Source organism: Colossoma macropomum, unplaced genomic scaffold (genome assembly GCF_904425465.1).
Source record: "Colossoma macropomum unplaced genomic scaffold, Colossoma_macropomum, whole genome shotgun sequence".
NCBI lineage: Eukaryota > Metazoa > Chordata > Actinopteri > Characiformes > Serrasalmidae > Colossoma > Colossoma macropomum.
Genome location: NW_023494794.1, coordinates 12,293,948 through 12,313,497, shown reverse-complemented (window position 1 = coordinate 12,313,497; position 19,550 = coordinate 12,293,948). Strand labels below are relative to the sequence as shown.

The window sequence follows — 19,550 nt, the reverse complement described above, 5'->3', positions numbered from 1 at the left end:
GAGGGACGCACGGGCGAGAAATTGCTGTACACATCCATATGGTGCGGTAGAGGTTTGTTCTGATTGTACCCTTTGCTCGATAAACTGTTTTGGACTGTGATGTATGTACGGCATGCGAGAGGTGGCAACGAGCTCAATATAAAGTATTTTAGCTGGTGACTTTTATTATAATTTGATTCCAAAAGAAAATCATTGCAGTGTTATGGTTCAGAGTCAGAGACCACTGTACATGAAATTACTTTACCAAGTTCTAATATTGGGCAGATGCATTACAGCAACACTAGCCTGCTGAAGTGAATAATAATTATTTATGTGTATATTTCTGCATCCTTCATGTAAAATTCACTTAATGGTGTAAAGTACAGTTACCTGACTTCTCCCTGCCTTTGTCTAATACTGGGGAGATGCCGCTCTCTAGTGATGAAACAGAAGAAGTACATCTGTCTATGACCAAGTCTAATCGTCTGACAACAGGGTTCAGTCCCCTCAATCTTGGATCAGAAGACAAATATGTAGAGTGAAATGTTAATAGGTGTTTATTTGTTCTCTGTAATGAGCAAGTACAGCAGCTTACAATACTTCAGTGTGAACAGAACTGTAAAAGGAAATGATACACATGGCAAATAAATATTACATTCAGACATACCATAAACAAAGACAACATGCTAACACTTTACTTGAATTCTGCTACAACCATGCCATAAACATGTCATGGCAGATGTCATATGCGTTGTCATAACAGATTTGTTTAGCAATATAAGATTGTATGCAAAAGTTTGAATACCCCAAATAAATGTTTGTTGATTTTTAAGTGAAGATAAGCAAAGACATCCTATACAGGGAACAAACTAAAATATAGCATTTTCCTGCAAAGTTTAGAGCAAAGTACCTATTTATTTGCTGATTTGTACATTGGGAAAAATTAAACATACAGTAAAAATGTGCCATAACTTTTGTACAGCTAACATTTTATGATTTTTTTCTTCCAATATGTGACATTCAGCATACAACAAAAAGTTGTGCATTAAAATGTGCAGAAATGGGTTATCTGTAGAGGATGTTTTAACTTATTTTTACTTTAAAAAAATCAACAAAACATGTAATTTGACCAGGGGCACTCAAACTTTTGCATACAACTGTAACAGTGACATGTTACCCTTGACAGTAATTGTCATGACATATGTTTGATGTCATGTGACATGCTAATATTTGCTAAATGCACTCTAGTTAGCCATCATGACGTCACACGTTATGACACCTATCATGACAATTTATGCTAATGGTATCATGACACTGTTATGTTACTAGACATGATATGTCATGACAACTCATGACAGCATACGACATCTGCCAAGACATGTTTATTTCATGATTATGTCAATGTTATGTGGCAGGGTTCAAGTATTACCAAATCTGCATACTGTTGCCAGGCCATGCCTATATACTTACATACTGTGACATTTTGGTCTTAAGTCATTTCATTGCAAAAGCCATGCTTGAAATTATTCTTTTAATGGTCAGTTTTTCATGAAAGATTAGACTTAGTCCAGAACCACACAGCATCTTTACTCTCATTTGACACTGTCTTGATTTGATCAAAACTATATTACTATACTGTTGGTTCAACTGCATAGTAGAAAGGATCAACAGCCTACTTGTGTTGTGAATCATTTGGTCCTGGTTGGAATATTTTTGCATAACCACATCATCCCATCCTACAGAGAGAGAAGAAAAAATAGGAAAATGAAGAGATGAGTACCCACTCACCATGCACTTTATTAGAAATATCTCATGCTTATGGTCACAGGTCAACCTACCTTATAGACCCACTGTATAGGTTTACAATTACAAACTGCAGCCCATCTGCTGTCCAGCATAATATGTCAGCCACCCTTTATAGCAGGGGTTGACTTCAGTCATGGAGGGCCACTGTCCACCACAGTTTGGTAATTCCCCAACTCAAACATATCCACTAGTCCTGACAAAGACAAATGAGTTGATTCAGGCATGTCTGAGCAGTAAAAATCACCAAACTGTGCTGGAGCTCTAAGACTGAATGGCTATCCAGACCAGAGCTAAACAACCTGGCTCTATACTGTCTGTCATTGGCATCATCCCAACACTGACCACTGATGAATGACTAGAGGATAACTGACAAAAATGTGTAAGCAGATGTTCCACAGTCTCTAACTGTGCTCAGGCTTGGGGGGGGGCATCCTTCATTTATTTAATTTCCAGTTAAAACAGTCATTACACATTATTCTTTTTTCAGGAGATGTTTCCAAGGAGACATAAGATATAACATAATCCACTTGCATAAGGAAGGGAAAGGTTACAAGAACAAAAGAGTTTCCAAGACTGCAGTGATTGCAGCGTGATTAAAAGATATAGAGAAAAAGGGACTCCTAACAAGCATATAAGACCTGGTAGCAGGGCCGGATTAGGAGCATTTTTCAGGCCAAGAATGTAACCCAGGCCACACACACACACACACACAAATACACATATTTTTTACAGTATTATGCAAAGTCTTAAACTGTTTAAATCTAATTACCTGGGCAGTGTAAGTATTTTTTCTTGTAAAAACTACTGTATGGATCATTCTACCTCACTGGTTCCAAGTCAGAGTTGAAAACATATTTTGGACTTTTAACAGACTTGGACTTTAGACTAAAATCCTTTTGCTTTGAATGACCCTATACCTTAATTATGTTCATTTTATTAATTAAAATGATTCAACAATCCATTTTGTCACTAACAATATACAATAAAAATGTTATTAAAATTCTACCATGTTTAGGGAGTAACTGTTTTGGTAGTGACAATTTTAGTTAATTTTGAGCAAAAAAACACTGGCCAGTACATGACTAGAAAACACAGATTTGAACAGTTGCATGTAAAATCATAATATTTTTCATTAAAGCACAATACATTGCAGAAAATATGCATTTCATTAGTGAAAGCTCCTAATGTTACATACTGATTTTCAGAATTTGGGACAAATTTACTTCAAAACAATTGAATCTAACTGCTCACCATGTGGCCACGAAGAACATGGATGCAGTCTCATTTCCTGCTCTAAAATTCAGGGGTGTGGCTAAAATAAGGCTCCGCCTATGGACTTAAACTTCCAGTTTCCAGTGTTCCAGTATTAAGCTCATACGGTTTACTATGCACATGCTTGAAAAAATATTTTAGGCCAATTGTGTGTAGACTACAGGGCAGGGATGCAAGAGGGTAGGACGTTTGATGACATATGAATGGTTGTAGCTGTGCTCTGCAGTTACAGTATAGTTCATCTTTGTATTTGGCCTGACTGCCTGGGCCAACTGACAGGCCAGGCGAGTGGGAAATCTCCCAGTCTTCCTGATGGGCAGTCTGGGCCTGTCTGGAAGACCACTAAAACAGTCAACATCAGATACACTGTACTTAAAGCTTAGATGTGTAAAAAAAATAGGTGAGAGATGGGACAAAATCAAGCTCCACTCTTGCTTCTAATTTGAAAAGTTTCTGTCCATCCTTCCACAACTTAGGTTCAAAAGGATGTGTAGCTGTTAAGAAGCTGTTATTGAGAAAAGTAAATAGATGAAAAATAAGAATATTCAAAAAATCAAACAAGAAAAGCTGCTAGTATTCTGAGAACAAAGCACTGACCACCCCAGAGTCCTGACCTCAACATCACTGAATGTGTTTGAGATTACTTGGATAATAAAAATCAAAAAAAACAACCAACCAACTTCTAAGACTGAACTTTGGTGGTGTGAAAAAAATATCCCTGCAGATTTCTGTGAAAAGAAAGTCTCCTGAAAAGAATGGAAGCTGTAAAAAAAGCAACGAGTAGGCACACTAATTACTGAAAATTCTGAAATTATGTTTGGTTGTTGAGTTTTTTGTGTAATTATCTTTTAAATATATGTTTTCTGCTTTTTTTCCTGATCCTGTGAAATGATTAAGTTAATTGTTAAGTCCTTAATTTTTATTTAGTCTACGATTGAAATAAAGGATGCGTGGTCTCTGACTTTTGCACAGTACAGTATGTCTGTGGTTACCTGTACTCCTTCAGTACTGACAGCAGAGCAGGGTTGGATCTGCCAAATTCGGTCTCTAATAGTGTGAAGGCTGAGCCCCTCAGCCAGCTCGGATGCGGATGCTGCAGTCATCAAATCTTGTTTGTTGGCAAAAATTAACAATGGCACCATGCTTAACTTCTCCTCCTCCAGTAGTTCAGCCAGCTCCTGTTAAAATGTATGAGAGAAAGACTATGAGTAGACATTTCTGAAACTCTTTCATAATGCTCCACTTTGTTCCTCAGAGCTTACCTGGCCTGTCTCCTCGAACCGTTTCCTGTCTGCGCTGTCAATCACATAGATCTGTGAGAAAGAATTTTATATGTCATCAAAATGTAAAATGACTCCCTTATGATAGAGAGCTACATAAACTGATCTTGAGTTGCATAAATTCATTAATCTGGTGATCATTTGTACTTCTACTTGTATTTGTATCTTAAAGGGCCCATATTATGGAACACCAAATTTTCCTCACTTTTTTAAATAAAGAAGATGTACAACTTTTGAAATGTATTATTCACCTGCCAGGCCAAAATTGCCCCTGTTAAATTCATTGTTTTTGTGATGTCACAAAAAACAACATATTTACATATATACCTATACCAGCCTACAGCAGTTTAGTCACCCATTCACAATGTTATACAGAATGTTTCAGCCCGGACTGCTTTTGAATGAGGCAAAACTAGGGAAGCAAATCAGAACAGAGCCCATTTACGTATAGTGGTACGCAAAAGTTTGGGTACCCCTGATCAAATGACATGTTTTTGATGTGAAAATAAGTACACATCCTCTACAGAGAACACACTTTAATTCAACATACTGTAAAATATAAAACATAAAATGCGGCCTGTGCAAAAGTTTTTAAGATGGTATGTTTTTTCTGCACCAAAATTTGCAGAAAAATGACACTTTTAAGTATGTTGCTTGCAGATAATGTATTAATACTTTACTTTCACTTATAAAGTCAACAAAACATGCACATTGACTAGGAGCTTTAAAATTGTACATATGGCTTAATGGCATGGTAACAAAAACAACCTGTTAATTCTAAGGAATAAAGAGAAGTTGGTTGTTTTTGGATACAACAAATCACACAAATGTCATAAGTGGAAAAACTGTAAACTCAAATGTAGGATATGGGCCCTTTAATGCATTTTAAATAAAGGTACCAAGAGATCTGTATTCTCAAAATAATTCCTCCAGTAAGGTCGGATCTTCCTCTGGCCCCCGATGTCCCAGACATTCAGCTTGAAACCCTGAGACTGAACGCTCTTTATGTTAAAGCCCTGGAGAAACACAAAAATGTATTATATACATGATGCAGAATGTAATGACTCATGTAAAATTACAGTACATTTTCCAAAACAACTTAAACAGATGTACAAAAGTAATAGGTCACAGTAACTACTTAAAGGGAAAAATCACCAATTTTTCAAAAGTTCTTCAACTTTCAATCATTAAGATGTCAAAAAAGTAATTCAGAGTGGTTTGATGTGGTCAGATTTTCTTTACTGTGGTGTTGATGGGAATCAGGGGTCTACAACAGAGGGTCTACAGCCATTTTGTTTACTATCCCAAACACTCAGTGAGTTTTTTTGTAATGTTGATAATGGTAAAATAGAGGTAAATCTAAAAAATAAGATTCCTTTAGGGACTATTTTGCCCTTTAACTCCTTGCATGTGCCACTCTGCAATAAATACATTTATAAATGCAAAAATATATACATTTTAGGAGAAAAACTCAGTAAAACAGTGTCTCAGACATTAGGCAAAGTATTCGTAGTCATTTCATGTAATAATTTCTGTGAGGTAAGTTTAAAAGGCATTCGGACATCTGGTTCCTATCACCACCACTGCGCAATTGACATCAAATCACTCTGAATGACTTTATATCATATCCATACCTGAGTAGGAGTGATGTGGCTGATGTCCTCTGCTGCCAGCTGTTTCAGCAGCGTGGTTTTGCCTGCATTGTCCAGTCCCAGCAGCAGAATGCGCACTTCCTGATCTGGAGAGTTTTTAAGTTTCCTCAGAACAGACAGCAAGCCCTAAGCCACAATTCAATACACATTAACATGATGAACAGTTTTCCTGTATGGACTGACCAGTTTTATACTTGTTGTGTTTCATGGAGCAAAGTGGACACTGTTCGATGTCCAGTTCTAAACAGTTCTGAAGTAAAGCAGTTCCCTCCTGGCCTGGTTTAGTGCAGAGTCACTAATCCTCCTCTTACACTGCAGACAGGCAATGACTCAGTTAACTCCTGTTCATAGTAGCCATTAAATGCAATTAGTGCCTTGCATTCTGGAGGTCCCTCAATTGAAATATGCAGAACACACATTGATGAGCCAAAACATTATGACTGCTCAGAGATAAAGCTTTGACTATCTCATCACAGCATATGCCAAGGTCTGGGATATATGAGATGGTAGGTGAACAGTCAGTACTAATAATTAACATATTAGATGCAGGAGTTTTTGAAGATCTGAGCAACTCTGACAATGGTCAAACTTGTCATGCTATGGCCGGACGAATGGGTCAGAGCATCACCAAATGGCAAAGCTTGTGGCTACCAGTCAAAAACAACAGTGGTCAAAAGGAGGACAAATGACGAAAAGGTTTAGGGTGTTGGGCGCCCAAGGCTCACCAGAGCGAGAACAACAAAGCCTATCACATGGGAGTACTGATTTTTAACAAAACAACTGAAAATCCTAATTTAAATGTTGATAAAAGCTTGACAAAAAATCTAATGGGTACTATTAGATTTTCGTCCAAAGTGCGACTACACAACATTTCATCACTTTATACCAATTAGATCAAGCTTTGTAGCATTTTTCCTCATCATACTAAACTTAGTTATTGCACATGAATAGGTTAATGTAAATGCACGTATTGTGGCTACTTTTAAGATTGACCACATGAGCCACAGAGGCCTTTCCAGATGTAGCTGAAGGTCTTGGTTGCCAGTTACTTTTTGAAATGTTGTATAAATTAAAAGGACTTTGTACAGCAAATGTACAACACAAACTTTTTAGAGTGCTACAATAATCTATTTGTGACAAACCCCCTCTAAAGGGAAATTACACTGATTTTTCAAAATGTGTGTATAAACTAACATTTGAGATGTAAAGTCATTCACAGTGGTTTGATGTGCAATGGTTCAGTACTTACAGAATCCAATTTCTTTCCAGTGGTAGTGATGGGAACCAGGGTTTTGCGATATTTTAAAGCAAGTATAGCCATTTTATTTATCTAAAATGACCAGTGAACCTGCCTTTTTCTGTCTTCTGTCTGCTATGTTCTATATATAAGTTTTCTTTGAGGAATATATTCCCTTATAATGACCTGCAGGTACGTCTCTGTCATGAACAGATTTTTAAAAAACACATTTTAGGCCAAAACCTTAAAATGACTGTAAATCTAACCTTATGGTCAAACATTATCTGAGGCATAAGGCACAATTTTTCATGTAATACTGTTTCATATACATTTCTATGGGGTTGCTTTAAATCCATGAAACACTACAACATCTGATTTTACTGCTTCACCACCGCTGTAAACAATTCTGACTGTATATTATTCCAGAACGTAGCAGTTCACATTAAACCTCACATTAAACTGACTTTGTTTACACCTTAACCATTTAATTATGCGGATGGTAGAATTAACCCTTAAACACTTCAACATATGTGGTGAAATCCTGCTTCAGTTTGATAGAGAATGTGCTGTATGGTTCTATATAGAATATTTCTGAAAATGGTTCTATGGGGCACCAAAAAGCGTTCTGCTATTGTTACGACATCAGGCTTGTAACAAAAAGATTCTGTGTAGAACCATATACAGCACATTCTCCATCAAACTGAAGCAGCATTTCATCATGTGAACCATAAGGCATGAAATAGTTCTATATAGAACTCATGGTTCTAAATAGAAGCATTACCTTTACTAAAGAACCCTTGAAGAACCATCTTAGGTAAAACGTGAAACAAACTGAAATAACACAGAGAAACGCAGCACTCGTAAATATAGCCATGACACCTGCAGATCCACGGAGCTGCTGCGTTAGAAAGCCTTCAGCCAATAGCAAAGCTTCTTGAGAGGCGTTCCACCAATCACGCTAAGCTTCGTTCTGATGAAGATTGACACAGATTTAACCGGGCTTGCTGGGAACGTACATGTGCAGCTAAAGATACAAGAATAACCTGAGAACACATGAACAAGTCCTTAGCCTAGTTTCTAAAACCTATGGGCCGATTTATTGTGAAGACACGGACTAACTTTACTTCCAGACTGAAATGGAGACGCCCCCACACCATTATCAATGTAATTTAACCAGTGTCGTAATCTAGTACATATAGGCTATGAACAGCAACAGCTTGTTTTAAAATCTTACCAGGCAAGTAAATTAACCCATTCGACGGCTATGCTAATATGATACGGAAAATGCCACACGTTCTGCTTGACCTAAAATGATGAAATCTTGTATAGCTGTAACTTGGATTAACATAAAAGTGTCCATCACAGTTTTGTGATTATATGTCATTTTAATTTTATTTTCTTTTATAAGCTTTTCATTTACACTCAAACTGGAATTGTCCACCGTTTTGTTAACAATCAGCTGTCACACCAGACCAAAATGCCAAATGTATTATGATAAACGATAAAAAAAACATATCGTATTATTTTATTTTAGATTTTGTGCTCAGACAAGTTCTTGGAATATACACACCAATGGAAATGTAGTATTTCAAATATGGACACAAATGGGTTATCTGATAAATTAGAGTGAGTGTGGATGTATGGGAAGATTCTCCACACGCATACTGTCTAACAATATATCTGCTACATTAAATTTTAAATAAAATACTCGGTCATAAGGTGTTGATTCTTTACAGTGCTGCCCTAAAGCAGAAAAACAGGAAAGGCACAGCAGCTTCAGCAGTTCTGCTATGCAAGTGCAACAGGTGACACAGGCACATATACGAAAGAAACTCAATAGCCGGAGATATAAGAGCAACGTGACCACGAACTAACACGGCCGCGTTTCTGCCTCCCTGCACTGCTAACCTGCTAACAACAAAACTGGTAGCTAGTGTGTGACAGGGCATTGTTACTGGTCCTGCTGTTTTGTTTTCCTCCATCATTCTCGGTCAGACACGCTACTCACCATGTTTTGGTCCGCTTGTCGCTGTGTCCTGCAGATCCAGGATTTGACATCAGTCTGGCCTGAGCAAGCTGTCAGCCTCTATCTGTGCCACATGTGACGTCCTACTAAGCCTGAACAACGTTCGTTTGTCTGCCACTTCAGCACAGCTATAAGTTCCTTTTCACTCAGAAAAGCGTGTCTCCATTCATTTTTCTTCAAGTGCTAAATGGTAGTGTGTGTGGGTACCATGAAATCATATGTACACCTTTAAAGAATTCATTAATTACAATTTATAAGAACGACTAAAGTAATTTCAACTTCTTTACATCCTTTTAGAAAACTTGATGGAACTAATAAATTATACTTTAAACATACTATTTATTAGTAGTAGTATATTAGTATTAGTAGTAGCAGTCTAGTAGCAGTAGCAGTAGTAGCTGTGGTGGTAGTAGTGGTATATGTTTTATTTATATAGCCTTTTTCTTTACAGAGCATCCCAAAAGGCCAAGAATGAAGCAAGGATATCACAAGGAAAAAAAGAAAAAGAAGTGCAAAATAGAAAGCAAAAAGGAAAACCTGAATATATATATATATATATATATATATATATATATATATATATATATATATATTAAGATAAATAACTGCAAAGTTAGTTCATGAGGAAAAGGCAAAAACTGACAAGGACAAGGACAAGAAAAAAGACAATCATAACAAAAAATGGGACTACAACATGCAACAAAAGCTGACTATAAGGCTGAGGCAAATGAGTAGTATCGGATGAAAAGGCGTTTTATCAGTGCATATTTAGCGCAATCGAGCAGTTTCGTGAAGTACTGAAACTTGTTACGCCTGCTTGTTTATATTAGACAGACAATCTTAAATTTGACGATTTGGTGAACAGAATATGACAGGGTGCAATAATGACACAGAACAAGACACGAACAGAATAAACGGAATAGATTAATAACAGAGCAGAATGTAACAGTGGCATAATCCACCCGTGGAACATTCTCGCAAGTGAGAAATTGGATTTCCGCGCGCTCGCCCGCTGCAAGCCTGTCTGTTTATATACGGCGTGAAAACCGGCCACGTGACGCGGTATAGGGGTCATACGCCTCTGGCAGAGCTCCAGGAACTCTGTTTGGATGAAAGAATTCCTGACGGGAAAGGGGATATGTTTAGATATCTGCTCTGGAATGAAAATGTCGCCAGGCCTACAGACTGCCCTTATGTGAAGCAACACTGCCGCCTGCAGGCAAGCGCGGACAATCGCTCGGCTGCCATTGCTTTCCCCAGCCTGCCTGTCTGCCTCGGTGCAGTTCGAATGTGAACAAAAACATGTCGCTCGACTCTTCGTCTAGTGATTCTGCGGATACTTTCTAACAGTTTAAACCAGAGCTATATGATTTCCGTCGCTTTTGTGGCGAAGAACCTCGAAAGATGGGGCAGAAAACGCTGGGATCAATTGTAGGTCTGCTTTGCACGGGGACCTGTTTGGCCCAGGTAAGCTGATATGTGTGTTTTTGATGCGGGGCCGCCTGTAAATCAAGCTCCGGGATCACAGCTGGAACTAGGCCCTCTATTGTGCGGTTTTGTTTAGTTTCATCTCGTTTCCCTCACAAAGGAACTTGGCACGGAGACGTATTAAATTCAGCTGCGAGGAAAATACAACAGGACGCTTAATTTGAGCGACTTGCTGTATTTTCTTTATTTCTGTTAACGAAGAATCATCCCTGTTCTTTGTTAGAGATTCTTATTTTATTGGCTTGCGTTCAACAGATTGCTAACGTATGCTAGCTAACCGCGCTAGCCGAATCGTCTAACGTTAGCCGGCTAACGGTAATAGCATCAAGGTGAACAATAGTTTCAATAGTTTGGCTGTTTTGAACAGTCGACAGTGGTGACATTCGGAAGAAATGTTTGAGAATGACATATAGTGTAAATTATGTAGCTAGAGAATATTTTAAACAGCCAGCTCTCTGTTGTTTTGTTTCTCTTGGTTAACGTTAACGCTACAGTTTTACGAAAAGATAACATTAACGTTAGCTAGCTAGCTGGCTAGCCGTCCATAACAACGACGAGTAACATTACTGTTATAACGGAAGTGGTTAATATCCCAACTGTGCGTTTTTACAGAGAAAATGGTGGCTAACTGAATAGTCAGCTCGTTGTGAGTGACAAAAAAGACTTTTTTGCCCATAGTCGGCCGTTACGTTAGCTACATTTTTAGCAATATCACATAAGTGTCCGGCGTTCCCAACATTTTGTGTTTGTCTCTTTATATGCAGTGCTAAGTTACTGAGAAACTTCAGCTAACTAGATAACTCCCTCAGTTGTTTGCATTTAGGTTGGCTAATAACATTTACCGGCACCATAGCTTCATGTCTTCCTTCTTTCCTCAGTGTTTCCGATTTTAAGGGCTGGTGTCTAGGACGTGGGCTAAGCTTTGTAACTAAAGGAGTGTCAGTGCTGTCTGTCTTTCATTTTCTGTGGACACTTGCATATAATAACGAAAATCTTAATCTTAGGTTATTTCCTAAATAATACATTTAAAACAGTACATGTTAATTTTGGTAGTGGTCAAAAAAGTAATTGCCGATGTTTAAGTGCAAACGTAAACAGTGCTCGCTAGCACAAAACAATTTGGCCACAAGTTCTCCCTTAAAGTGAGCTGCATAATGTCTTTTCTAATTGGATGAAAAAAAAAATCCGTAAATGGAAGTTGAGTCCTAAATCCTAAGTTCATCACTTTCGTTTTGGGCACTTGCAAATTTTAAGTTCATATTTGCAGCTTGAAATGTATCCTAAGACATTTGACCTAAAATAAGTAGTTTCTTAATATGTTTTATGCTAGCTGTCCAAAGGTCTTTGCATAATATTTCATGTTCTACTGAATACGTTACTTTGTTTACCTAATGCTTGTCTTCCGTGAAAACACTTGCATATTATCTGCAGTTCAGCTGTGTTTATGGCTGTGGCGCATGTATTTCACACTTGGAGAGCAGCTTCAGATAAATTAGAAAATGCTTTCTGTTTTCTACATAATAGTTAAGTGAATGGTCTAGTTGTGTTGACCCAATGGTGTTGAGGTCTGGCATGTTAGACTGTATTATATCAGATATGCTGTATGTATAGTAAATGATTGACCATCAATTCAAATTCATGTTCTCTCATTTATTGACTCGCTGTATGTATGTTTTCACAGGGAAAGGAGTTCTGTTTTGGTGTGAACAATGAGAAATATAGGTGTGAGATGGGCTACTGTTGTGGGGAGACAGAATGCTGCACATACTACTACGAGCTGTGGTGTAAGTGTTTTTCGCTGACCTGTTTCACACATTGCCCTCCTTTGTCTTCTTTCAGTCGGGACCAGACTGATTTTATTTGAATTAAAAATGTATTGTTACACATAGAGCTCTCCAAGATTTTAGTCTTTGGGTGGTCTTTCATTTTTTTTGTACTTTTCATATTTTTTATTATAATAGTTAGCAATGTATATATTTTTTTACCTGTGTTGCATTTGTTAGCTGTATTATGTTGAAAATCTTATTTAACAAAGCTTTTCCTATTTAATGCATGTTTATGCATTCTCTGCGACATGCTCAGTAAGCTTGTCAAATACTTCCACCAGTGATGCCCTCTGTTCCTTCTGTTTTACCAGGCATGTTATGTAGTCTTAAAATAGATTAACAGGAAGCTTATTCATTGGTGCACTTAGTTAAGTGCAGTGTGTGTGTATATATATTTGTGTGTGCATTTATTCAGGGTTCTGGTTGGTGTGGACACTCATCATTATGCTGAGCTGCTTTTGTGCATACCGACACCGGCGTGTGAAGATGCGACTTCAGCAGGAGCAGAGGCAGAGAGAGATCAGCCTCATGGCCTATCAGGGAGCATCCAGCTCTTTCATCTCCCCACCACCAATCAACCTGCGTGAGTGTACTTGCTTGAGCCTTAGAGTAGTGCATTATCCCCTTGCCAGAAAAAGTTCTTGGAGCATCCAACTCAGGGTTTGTTGTTTTGTTGGAAGGGTTGTTATAGAAGGAACCTTGAGTGTCTGCTCAGGCTGCCTGTAACGTAGCTCTGAAATGAATAAACCAGCTGTTTGTTTTGGCGGTTTATTTTGAAAGGTGCTGATTACGTCTGGGTATGTATCATTGTGGGAACATGGCTCGTGCTGCTAAGGGTGTATGTGTTGCCACCTTAGTGCACAACTTGGGCCAAATCCCAGCGCAGTATTATGTTGTCTCTCACTTCCCCTCGTCTGTTCATGCTGCAGAGGGATTGTTTTTCAACTTGCTGTTTAAGTTCAACTAAAGTAGCCCCAGAGTTGAAAAATTTTGATATGGCTACCAAAGTGTGTTCTTTTTACATAATGTTTATCTTTCGAAAGTAAATTGATAGATGTTTTTTCTGAATTAGTTGCACCCATTGTTAAACAGTTTGCTTCTTATTGTTGTGCTTGAACTAAACATATTCTCTTATTCATTTTCAGGTTTCTGGACAGACTGCAAGCTCCCTGATTATGAGGAAGTAGTAGGCCACCCCCCAACGCCCCCTCCACCTTACTCTGAGATGCCCCCAGAAATCTTGCCCTCCATCCACCCATCTGTAAATCACTCAGAGTCAGCTGTGGTGTTGGAGCGCCCTGTAGAAGAGGTGCAAGCTGAGAACCGAGTTTCTGACTCACTGGAACAAGACCCTGCAGCAGTTGCAGCCCCGTCAGGATGTGAGGAGGGCGGGGGACCGGACGTCCCCTTGGAGGAGGAGTTGAATACCCGGCGGAGGCACGTGACTGGCGACTCAGGTATTGAGGTGTGTGTGTGCCAGCTGGATGCAGATGAGTGCTCCGGGCCTGAGGAGGATGAGGGCAGGCTGTGCCAGGTGGCTGGTGGTGGCTGTTGCTCTGAGCAGGAGGCCCTCAGACCCAAAGAGCGCTCGCACTCACCTGAACCCTCTAGCGCGCTCAGCGGAGACCGTCTGGTCTGATTCACACCTTGCAACGCTTAACGGTTCCAGCAATACGACATGGGGAAGGGGGACAGCAAAAGGTTTTGTCATTGTTAGCCTCATGACCAAGTCGATTATTGAAGGTTTTTTTTTTTTTGAGCTAACGGGTAGGGAGAACCTTTACATGCACATGGAAGGACATTGGATGATGGCTTTTGCATTCAAGTAATATCTAAATGAGTGACTTTTTTCCTATGTCAAATTTTTTTTCTGGAGTGGACTTTTTTTGGTGAGGCTAAGGTTTCAATTTGCCCGTTTCCATGAATCACTGTTGTTTTGCTCATTTTGCCATGAGTTTGAGTAAAGTGCTGCGATTTAGAGTGGAAATAGCAGCACTTTGAAGTAGAGCTTCTTCATCCCAAAGCACTCAGCCACATTGCAGCAGTCAACCACAAATGAGCATTCCCAACCACTCTGTACTTTGTCTGTGTGGCTTGGATTTGGACCTCTATAACTCAACCACCCCACCCCCCACCCACCGTGACATTTTGCTTCAGCCATAGCATCATAGCCCAGCGGTCACTGACTCTCATCACATGGGAAAATGCTCCAGGAAAAGCGTCCCCCTAGCGCAGTGGCGTCGAGGTCTGACTGCATGCTTTGTTTTTCACAAGCCTCTGCTAATGAGAGCACAGCTGCGGGGCTGACATCAGCCGAGCTCCGTCCCCCCAGGACCAAAGTGCCTCTCTGTTAAAGACAAAGAGAAGGGACTGGACAGCACAGCTAAACCACAAGACAGCTCCTTCTAGATGACACTGTTGCGACATACTCACACACTGGCACACCCCCAGACACACCCCTGCCCCTTGGCTCAGAAACATGCTGTGCTCAACAGGGGGTCAGAAGCCAGCAGACGAGTTATGCTATGACCACTGCTCTGGTTTTGGGGGCGACACTGCTATGTGCCAGCTTCTACTTCAGCCCCCCCACGGATGCTGTGCCTGCAAAGTTGACATCTATAAAAAGCCAGTGGTTGGCTAGCTTCTTAACAGACTGATAGTGATATAATGTGTGGCCAAGTCATCCCTCCTTGGGGTGTGGAAAGGGGGTGCTTAAGCTCTTCTAACAGCAGGGTTTTGCTCTTTCAGCCGTGAGAGAAGAAACAGCACACATTGCGGTTTGGAAAACAGGAGGGAGGAAATTAACAGCTGTGAATACTTCTATGATGTGCTAAACGTCAGATTTTTTTCATGAGCTCACGGTTAACAGTAGCCATTTTGTACTTGCCACTCTTAGAAACAAAGCTATCTCTGTAAGGTGCCCTGATCTCTCGAGTTTTAGACCACTTCTGTAAAATGACTTGCATTGAGAAAATGCATGTGTGCAACTGCAAGTACATTTCTCTTTTCTTGCTATGATGTGACACATCGAAGAGGTTTTTCACAGAAAAGCAGATAGACCCAGCCTTGACCAGTACTGCTGCTACTTCTGCTGTTGCTGCTATTTTGACCCTTTCTTGATAGGCTTGAGATCTCCGTGTGCGGGTATGTTTTGGTTTCCTCTCACCCAGATCTCACCTCCCCTAACCCATTTCAAAGCGTTGTAATGAAATAAGCCGCTGTTACTGCTTAGGGTACACTCTTCTAGCTGACTATCCATGACCAGCACATAGAGGCAGCGTGTGCCACTTGTGATATTTTCCGTTCATGTGGGCTGCCTCAACAGTGCAAAGTCAGCTCAGCTGTATGCTTCCCTATATATACATACACATGTGTGGAGGGGTGTTTCATATTTTATGTCTGCTTTCCCCGCAGAAAGGCACTTGGAAACGACCGTCCTGTGGAACGTGTGACACCTGCCACCACAAATAATGGGAGCAGGAAAACACTCAGCTCTCACAGTGTCCTGGAAGTCCACTTGTGGCTTCACCACTCTGCACTGATTGCATTCAGTGGCTATTATTAGTGCTTGCTCTCACTGCTGACTTATTCTTATGTGAATGAACCGACTAGATGCAAAACTTAGATGGCTTGTTTATATTTAACCTCATACTTTCATATGTGTGGATTTATAACCTGTGAAGAGGATGGACACTTTGAAAACGGCTACTGCTTCTTTTGTGGCAGATGTTTTGAGGCACCGCAAGCTGCCTTTCCAAGGTTATTATAGTGCTGATAAGCAGGGGCAGTCCCACGTTTAGAGCATGTCAGGTGGTGGGGCGCTGAACTGGTTGTCCTGCAGCGTTGGCGGTATTGCCTTATTGTGGTCATTTGTGGTAATTAGAGTAATACACAAACATCTTTACTTATGGATTTTAAGTTAATCTGTATGAGCATATGCTCCATAATCATACGTAGAAACTTCAGCTTTAAGTTTAGAATGTCTGAGTTATAGAGTGTTGGTTGTGACGTTATGGATATGGTTCAGGTATTTTAAACAGGTGAAGGCATGATATGTGTGTTCAGTAGTGCAGGTAGTTTGTTGTTCCTCCCTCTCCACAAAGCCTGTTTAGAAAATACTGGTAGAACCTTGAATTTTTGGAAAAAATGATGCGTCATTTCTGAAATGACCATAGTGATTGGTCTAGCTTTGAGAAGTTTGAAGGTGTTGTCCAGTTGATATGTTGATCTTCAGTTGCATGTCTTCTGCATAGCAGTGTGATCTAAATGAGATTTGCTAAACGTAACGTTTTGTTGTTGGGGTGTTGTGGTGTGTGTGTCTGAGATACGGTTGAAAATTAGGGAACGGGGTCTGATGGCACTCAGACTCTGCATAAACCCACAAGAGCGTGGGAGAATATTGCCAAACCAATATGGCACTACATGTTTACCTGTATAAAAGGGCTAGAAAATAACACAAACCTTTGGTTTGAGGTTCATGTGATTTATAGGGTATATGGAAGAATACATGATTGTACACTTTAGGGCCTGTTTCCTAAGAGCATTTGTTTGATGGCAGTATCACTTTATGTGATGCTTTTGGGAAAGTGGACCCCAGATTATATCTGCCTTTTGTGTAATACTGTACTTCATGTGTACTTAGAGACATGCAATGCATCTGATTCTGTCCTCGACCTGTGGGAATATCCCTTGAGTGTCTGTGGAACTTAGCATGACAGCGATGAGAGCTAACTTTGTGCCTCTTGTGGTCCCATTTCACCGAATGGCTTGAACGTGGCAACAGAAACTTTGGTGACTGAACTGTTTAGTCTAATCCTTCTTTTAAATGAGGGGCGTCATGTCTTCTGCAATCACATTTTCAGTTCCGTTTCAGAAATTGCCACATCGCCCTCAGTGCTCTCCTTCTCTCCCAAGAATTTAGTCTGAATTTGACTCCATCCAGTTTCCACAACACATCCAACAGGGATGTTTACACTTTCTGTGCCTTGCTCTTCACAACGAAGCTTTCTCAATGGAAAATTCCCACCTACCCACCCCCACTGTTTTCTGTGTGACTTCACACCTCTGTACTGTACTGTATCTAACTAGGCTATGCAGGAAAGGAAAAAAAAAGCCCACCCACTCATAGATTGCGTGAGTGCGCTTTTGTTGTCAGTACAAGCAATACTATTCTCAGTACACATTGCACTGTACCTTGGTAGGCATACATCTTATTTAAAGGGACGGGAGAAAGAAAAAGAAAACTGTTGCTACTATGATCATTTTCGTGTGTGAATGCTTTTGTAAGGTCATGTCTTTTGCTGTGTAAAAGAGGAATGGAAGGAAAATGAAAAAAGCCATGATAGTTTGTTTGTGTCCTCGTGTCTTGTATTATGATATGATTTAAAAATAGTTTGCAGTCACTCTGTGTCCTCTATTATTCTCCTGTCTGCCTACCATGGGAGAGACTTTTTTGTCTTCTTCTTTTCCATTTTAATAGTGCCACCTCACAGACTACACACAACTTTCATTCGTGTATCTCTGTAACGGTGGTCTTCTATACTTTTGCTTACTAAGAAGTTTTCAGTGACTGAGATCTGAGCTGTTGCCTTTTATGAGGATCTGCCCGAGTGGATATCAAGTGACAAAGCCTGTGTTAGAGGGCTGTATGATTGAACTGTGTCATTTAGTGAAGCTTAGCCTTTTCTGCATGTCATATGAAGGCCTTCCTCACAGGTTAGGGCAGTTATTTCCTTCACAAGGCAACCAACCATTTTAACCCTGTAATCAGTAACAGTCATTTAAGTTCAGTTAAAAAATATGTATCTCATGTATGTAACTGCATTTCTTGGACACTTAGTGCTAAGGTGGCACCTAGAAGGTTCTTCTTGTTGGTTTTGTGCGTAGAATAATTTTGCCAAAACAACAAAAAAAATAACAAATGTTTGCTTGAAGTGGTCATTGAAGAGCACAGACCCTTTTCCGTTGTTCTTATCACCTAGATCAAGCCAGAGGGTTAAAATGTGGAAACTGAAATACAAGCACTGAAATGTGTGGTATAATGTAATGCTAGGGTTTAGGAAGAGGTTGGCTGTGTACTCTTTAGTTATTTGTATTTTATTTTTGTAATAAAATATGTAATATGCCACTCAACCGTCTACCTGCTTTTCTTTGCTCTTTGCTAAGCTAAGAGATTTGAGAGAGACATCTTAAGCTGACATTGATGCAACAATCGTGATTACATAAGGCCATCATGTAACCACTAATGTTACATGGCTGTCTTTAAGTCCAAAAATGTCAGAGTTTATAGAGTGCTGTTGAAGTGAATGGCAGCAAAAAGGAATTTTCAAATGAGAACTTTCCAGAAAACATGATACTCGGTGGTAGTTTTGCCCAAACATGTCACTGTAATTCCTTGTAATTTCCCCTCGCAGGAATAGTAACTCGAAAGCACTTCGAACAAACAATGGCCACAATCCGGAGTTCTGCTAAAGGACATTGCTTCAATGACAAAAGTGACCTTTTTCCCCTTGCAGTGCTGCCAACAAAGGGAAACAAAGGGCATACACAATAAGCGCAAAATCAATGCTTCTTGGATGCATCCGTTTGATATTTTCTTCCTCTGCATTGATTGTGCTTGAATAGTGAGTGCAAACTGGGATGACTGATATTTTTCGTAAGAAATAAGGAAGGTTTTGACAATTAATATTCTAGTATTTGTAAATATTTAATACTTTTTTGTTTACTTTGGCTACTCATCTGAAAATAATTTTAGTGTGTGACAAGTATTCAAGTGTGTATTATATAAGAAAGAAGCTAGAAGTCTGACAGACAATAATGGCACATGTTCTTTCAAAGTGACTTTTTGTAATCTCATAAAAGTGACCCTTTTACAGCAGCAGTATGACAGCAGTGGAGGATCTGGATGTAGGAAAATGTCTGAATTCCAAAGCTGCTGTCAACCAAATGGATGAAAGGAGGGCAAATTATTACATTTCATGGATA

The 19,550-nt window shown here is 39.6% G+C and overlaps 2 protein-coding genes across 3 annotated transcripts; one reads left to right on the top strand and one right to left on the bottom strand.

Moving 5' to 3' along the window:
* Positions 1-244: 244 nt before the first annotated feature.
* LOC118814543 (ADP-ribosylation factor-like protein 3) lies at positions 245-11,639 on the bottom strand. 2 transcript variants are annotated; one of them, XM_036580188.1, is made up of 8 exons: positions 11,583-11,639; positions 9,235-9,435; positions 5,972-6,115; positions 5,237-5,353; positions 4,320-4,370; positions 4,050-4,235; positions 1,656-1,715; positions 245-491 (listed from the first exon to the last, which is right to left on the bottom strand). In XM_036580188.1, exons 2-7 carry the CDS (start codon positions 9,235-9,237, stop codon positions 1,668-1,670), a joined length of 549 nt encoding a protein of 182 aa, XP_036436081.1. In that variant the 5' UTR covers positions 9,238-9,435; positions 11,583-11,639; the 3' UTR covers positions 245-491; positions 1,656-1,667. The 2 variants fall into 2 exon arrangements, with proteins under 2 accessions (XP_036436081.1, XP_036436080.1); XM_036580187.1 differs by lacking the exons at positions 245-491; positions 1,656-1,715 and having other exon boundaries at positions 3,887-4,235.
* Positions 10,504-17,383, top strand: wbp1 (WW domain binding protein 1). The gene is made up of 4 exons (XM_036580186.1): positions 10,504-10,719; positions 12,422-12,524; positions 12,982-13,149; positions 13,712-17,383. The coding sequence occupies exons 1-4, from the start codon at positions 10,657-10,659 to the stop codon at positions 14,203-14,205; spliced, it is 828 nt and encodes a 275-aa protein (XP_036436079.1). The 5' UTR covers positions 10,504-10,656; the 3' UTR covers positions 14,206-17,383.
* Positions 17,384-19,550: the final 2,167 nt, after the last annotated feature.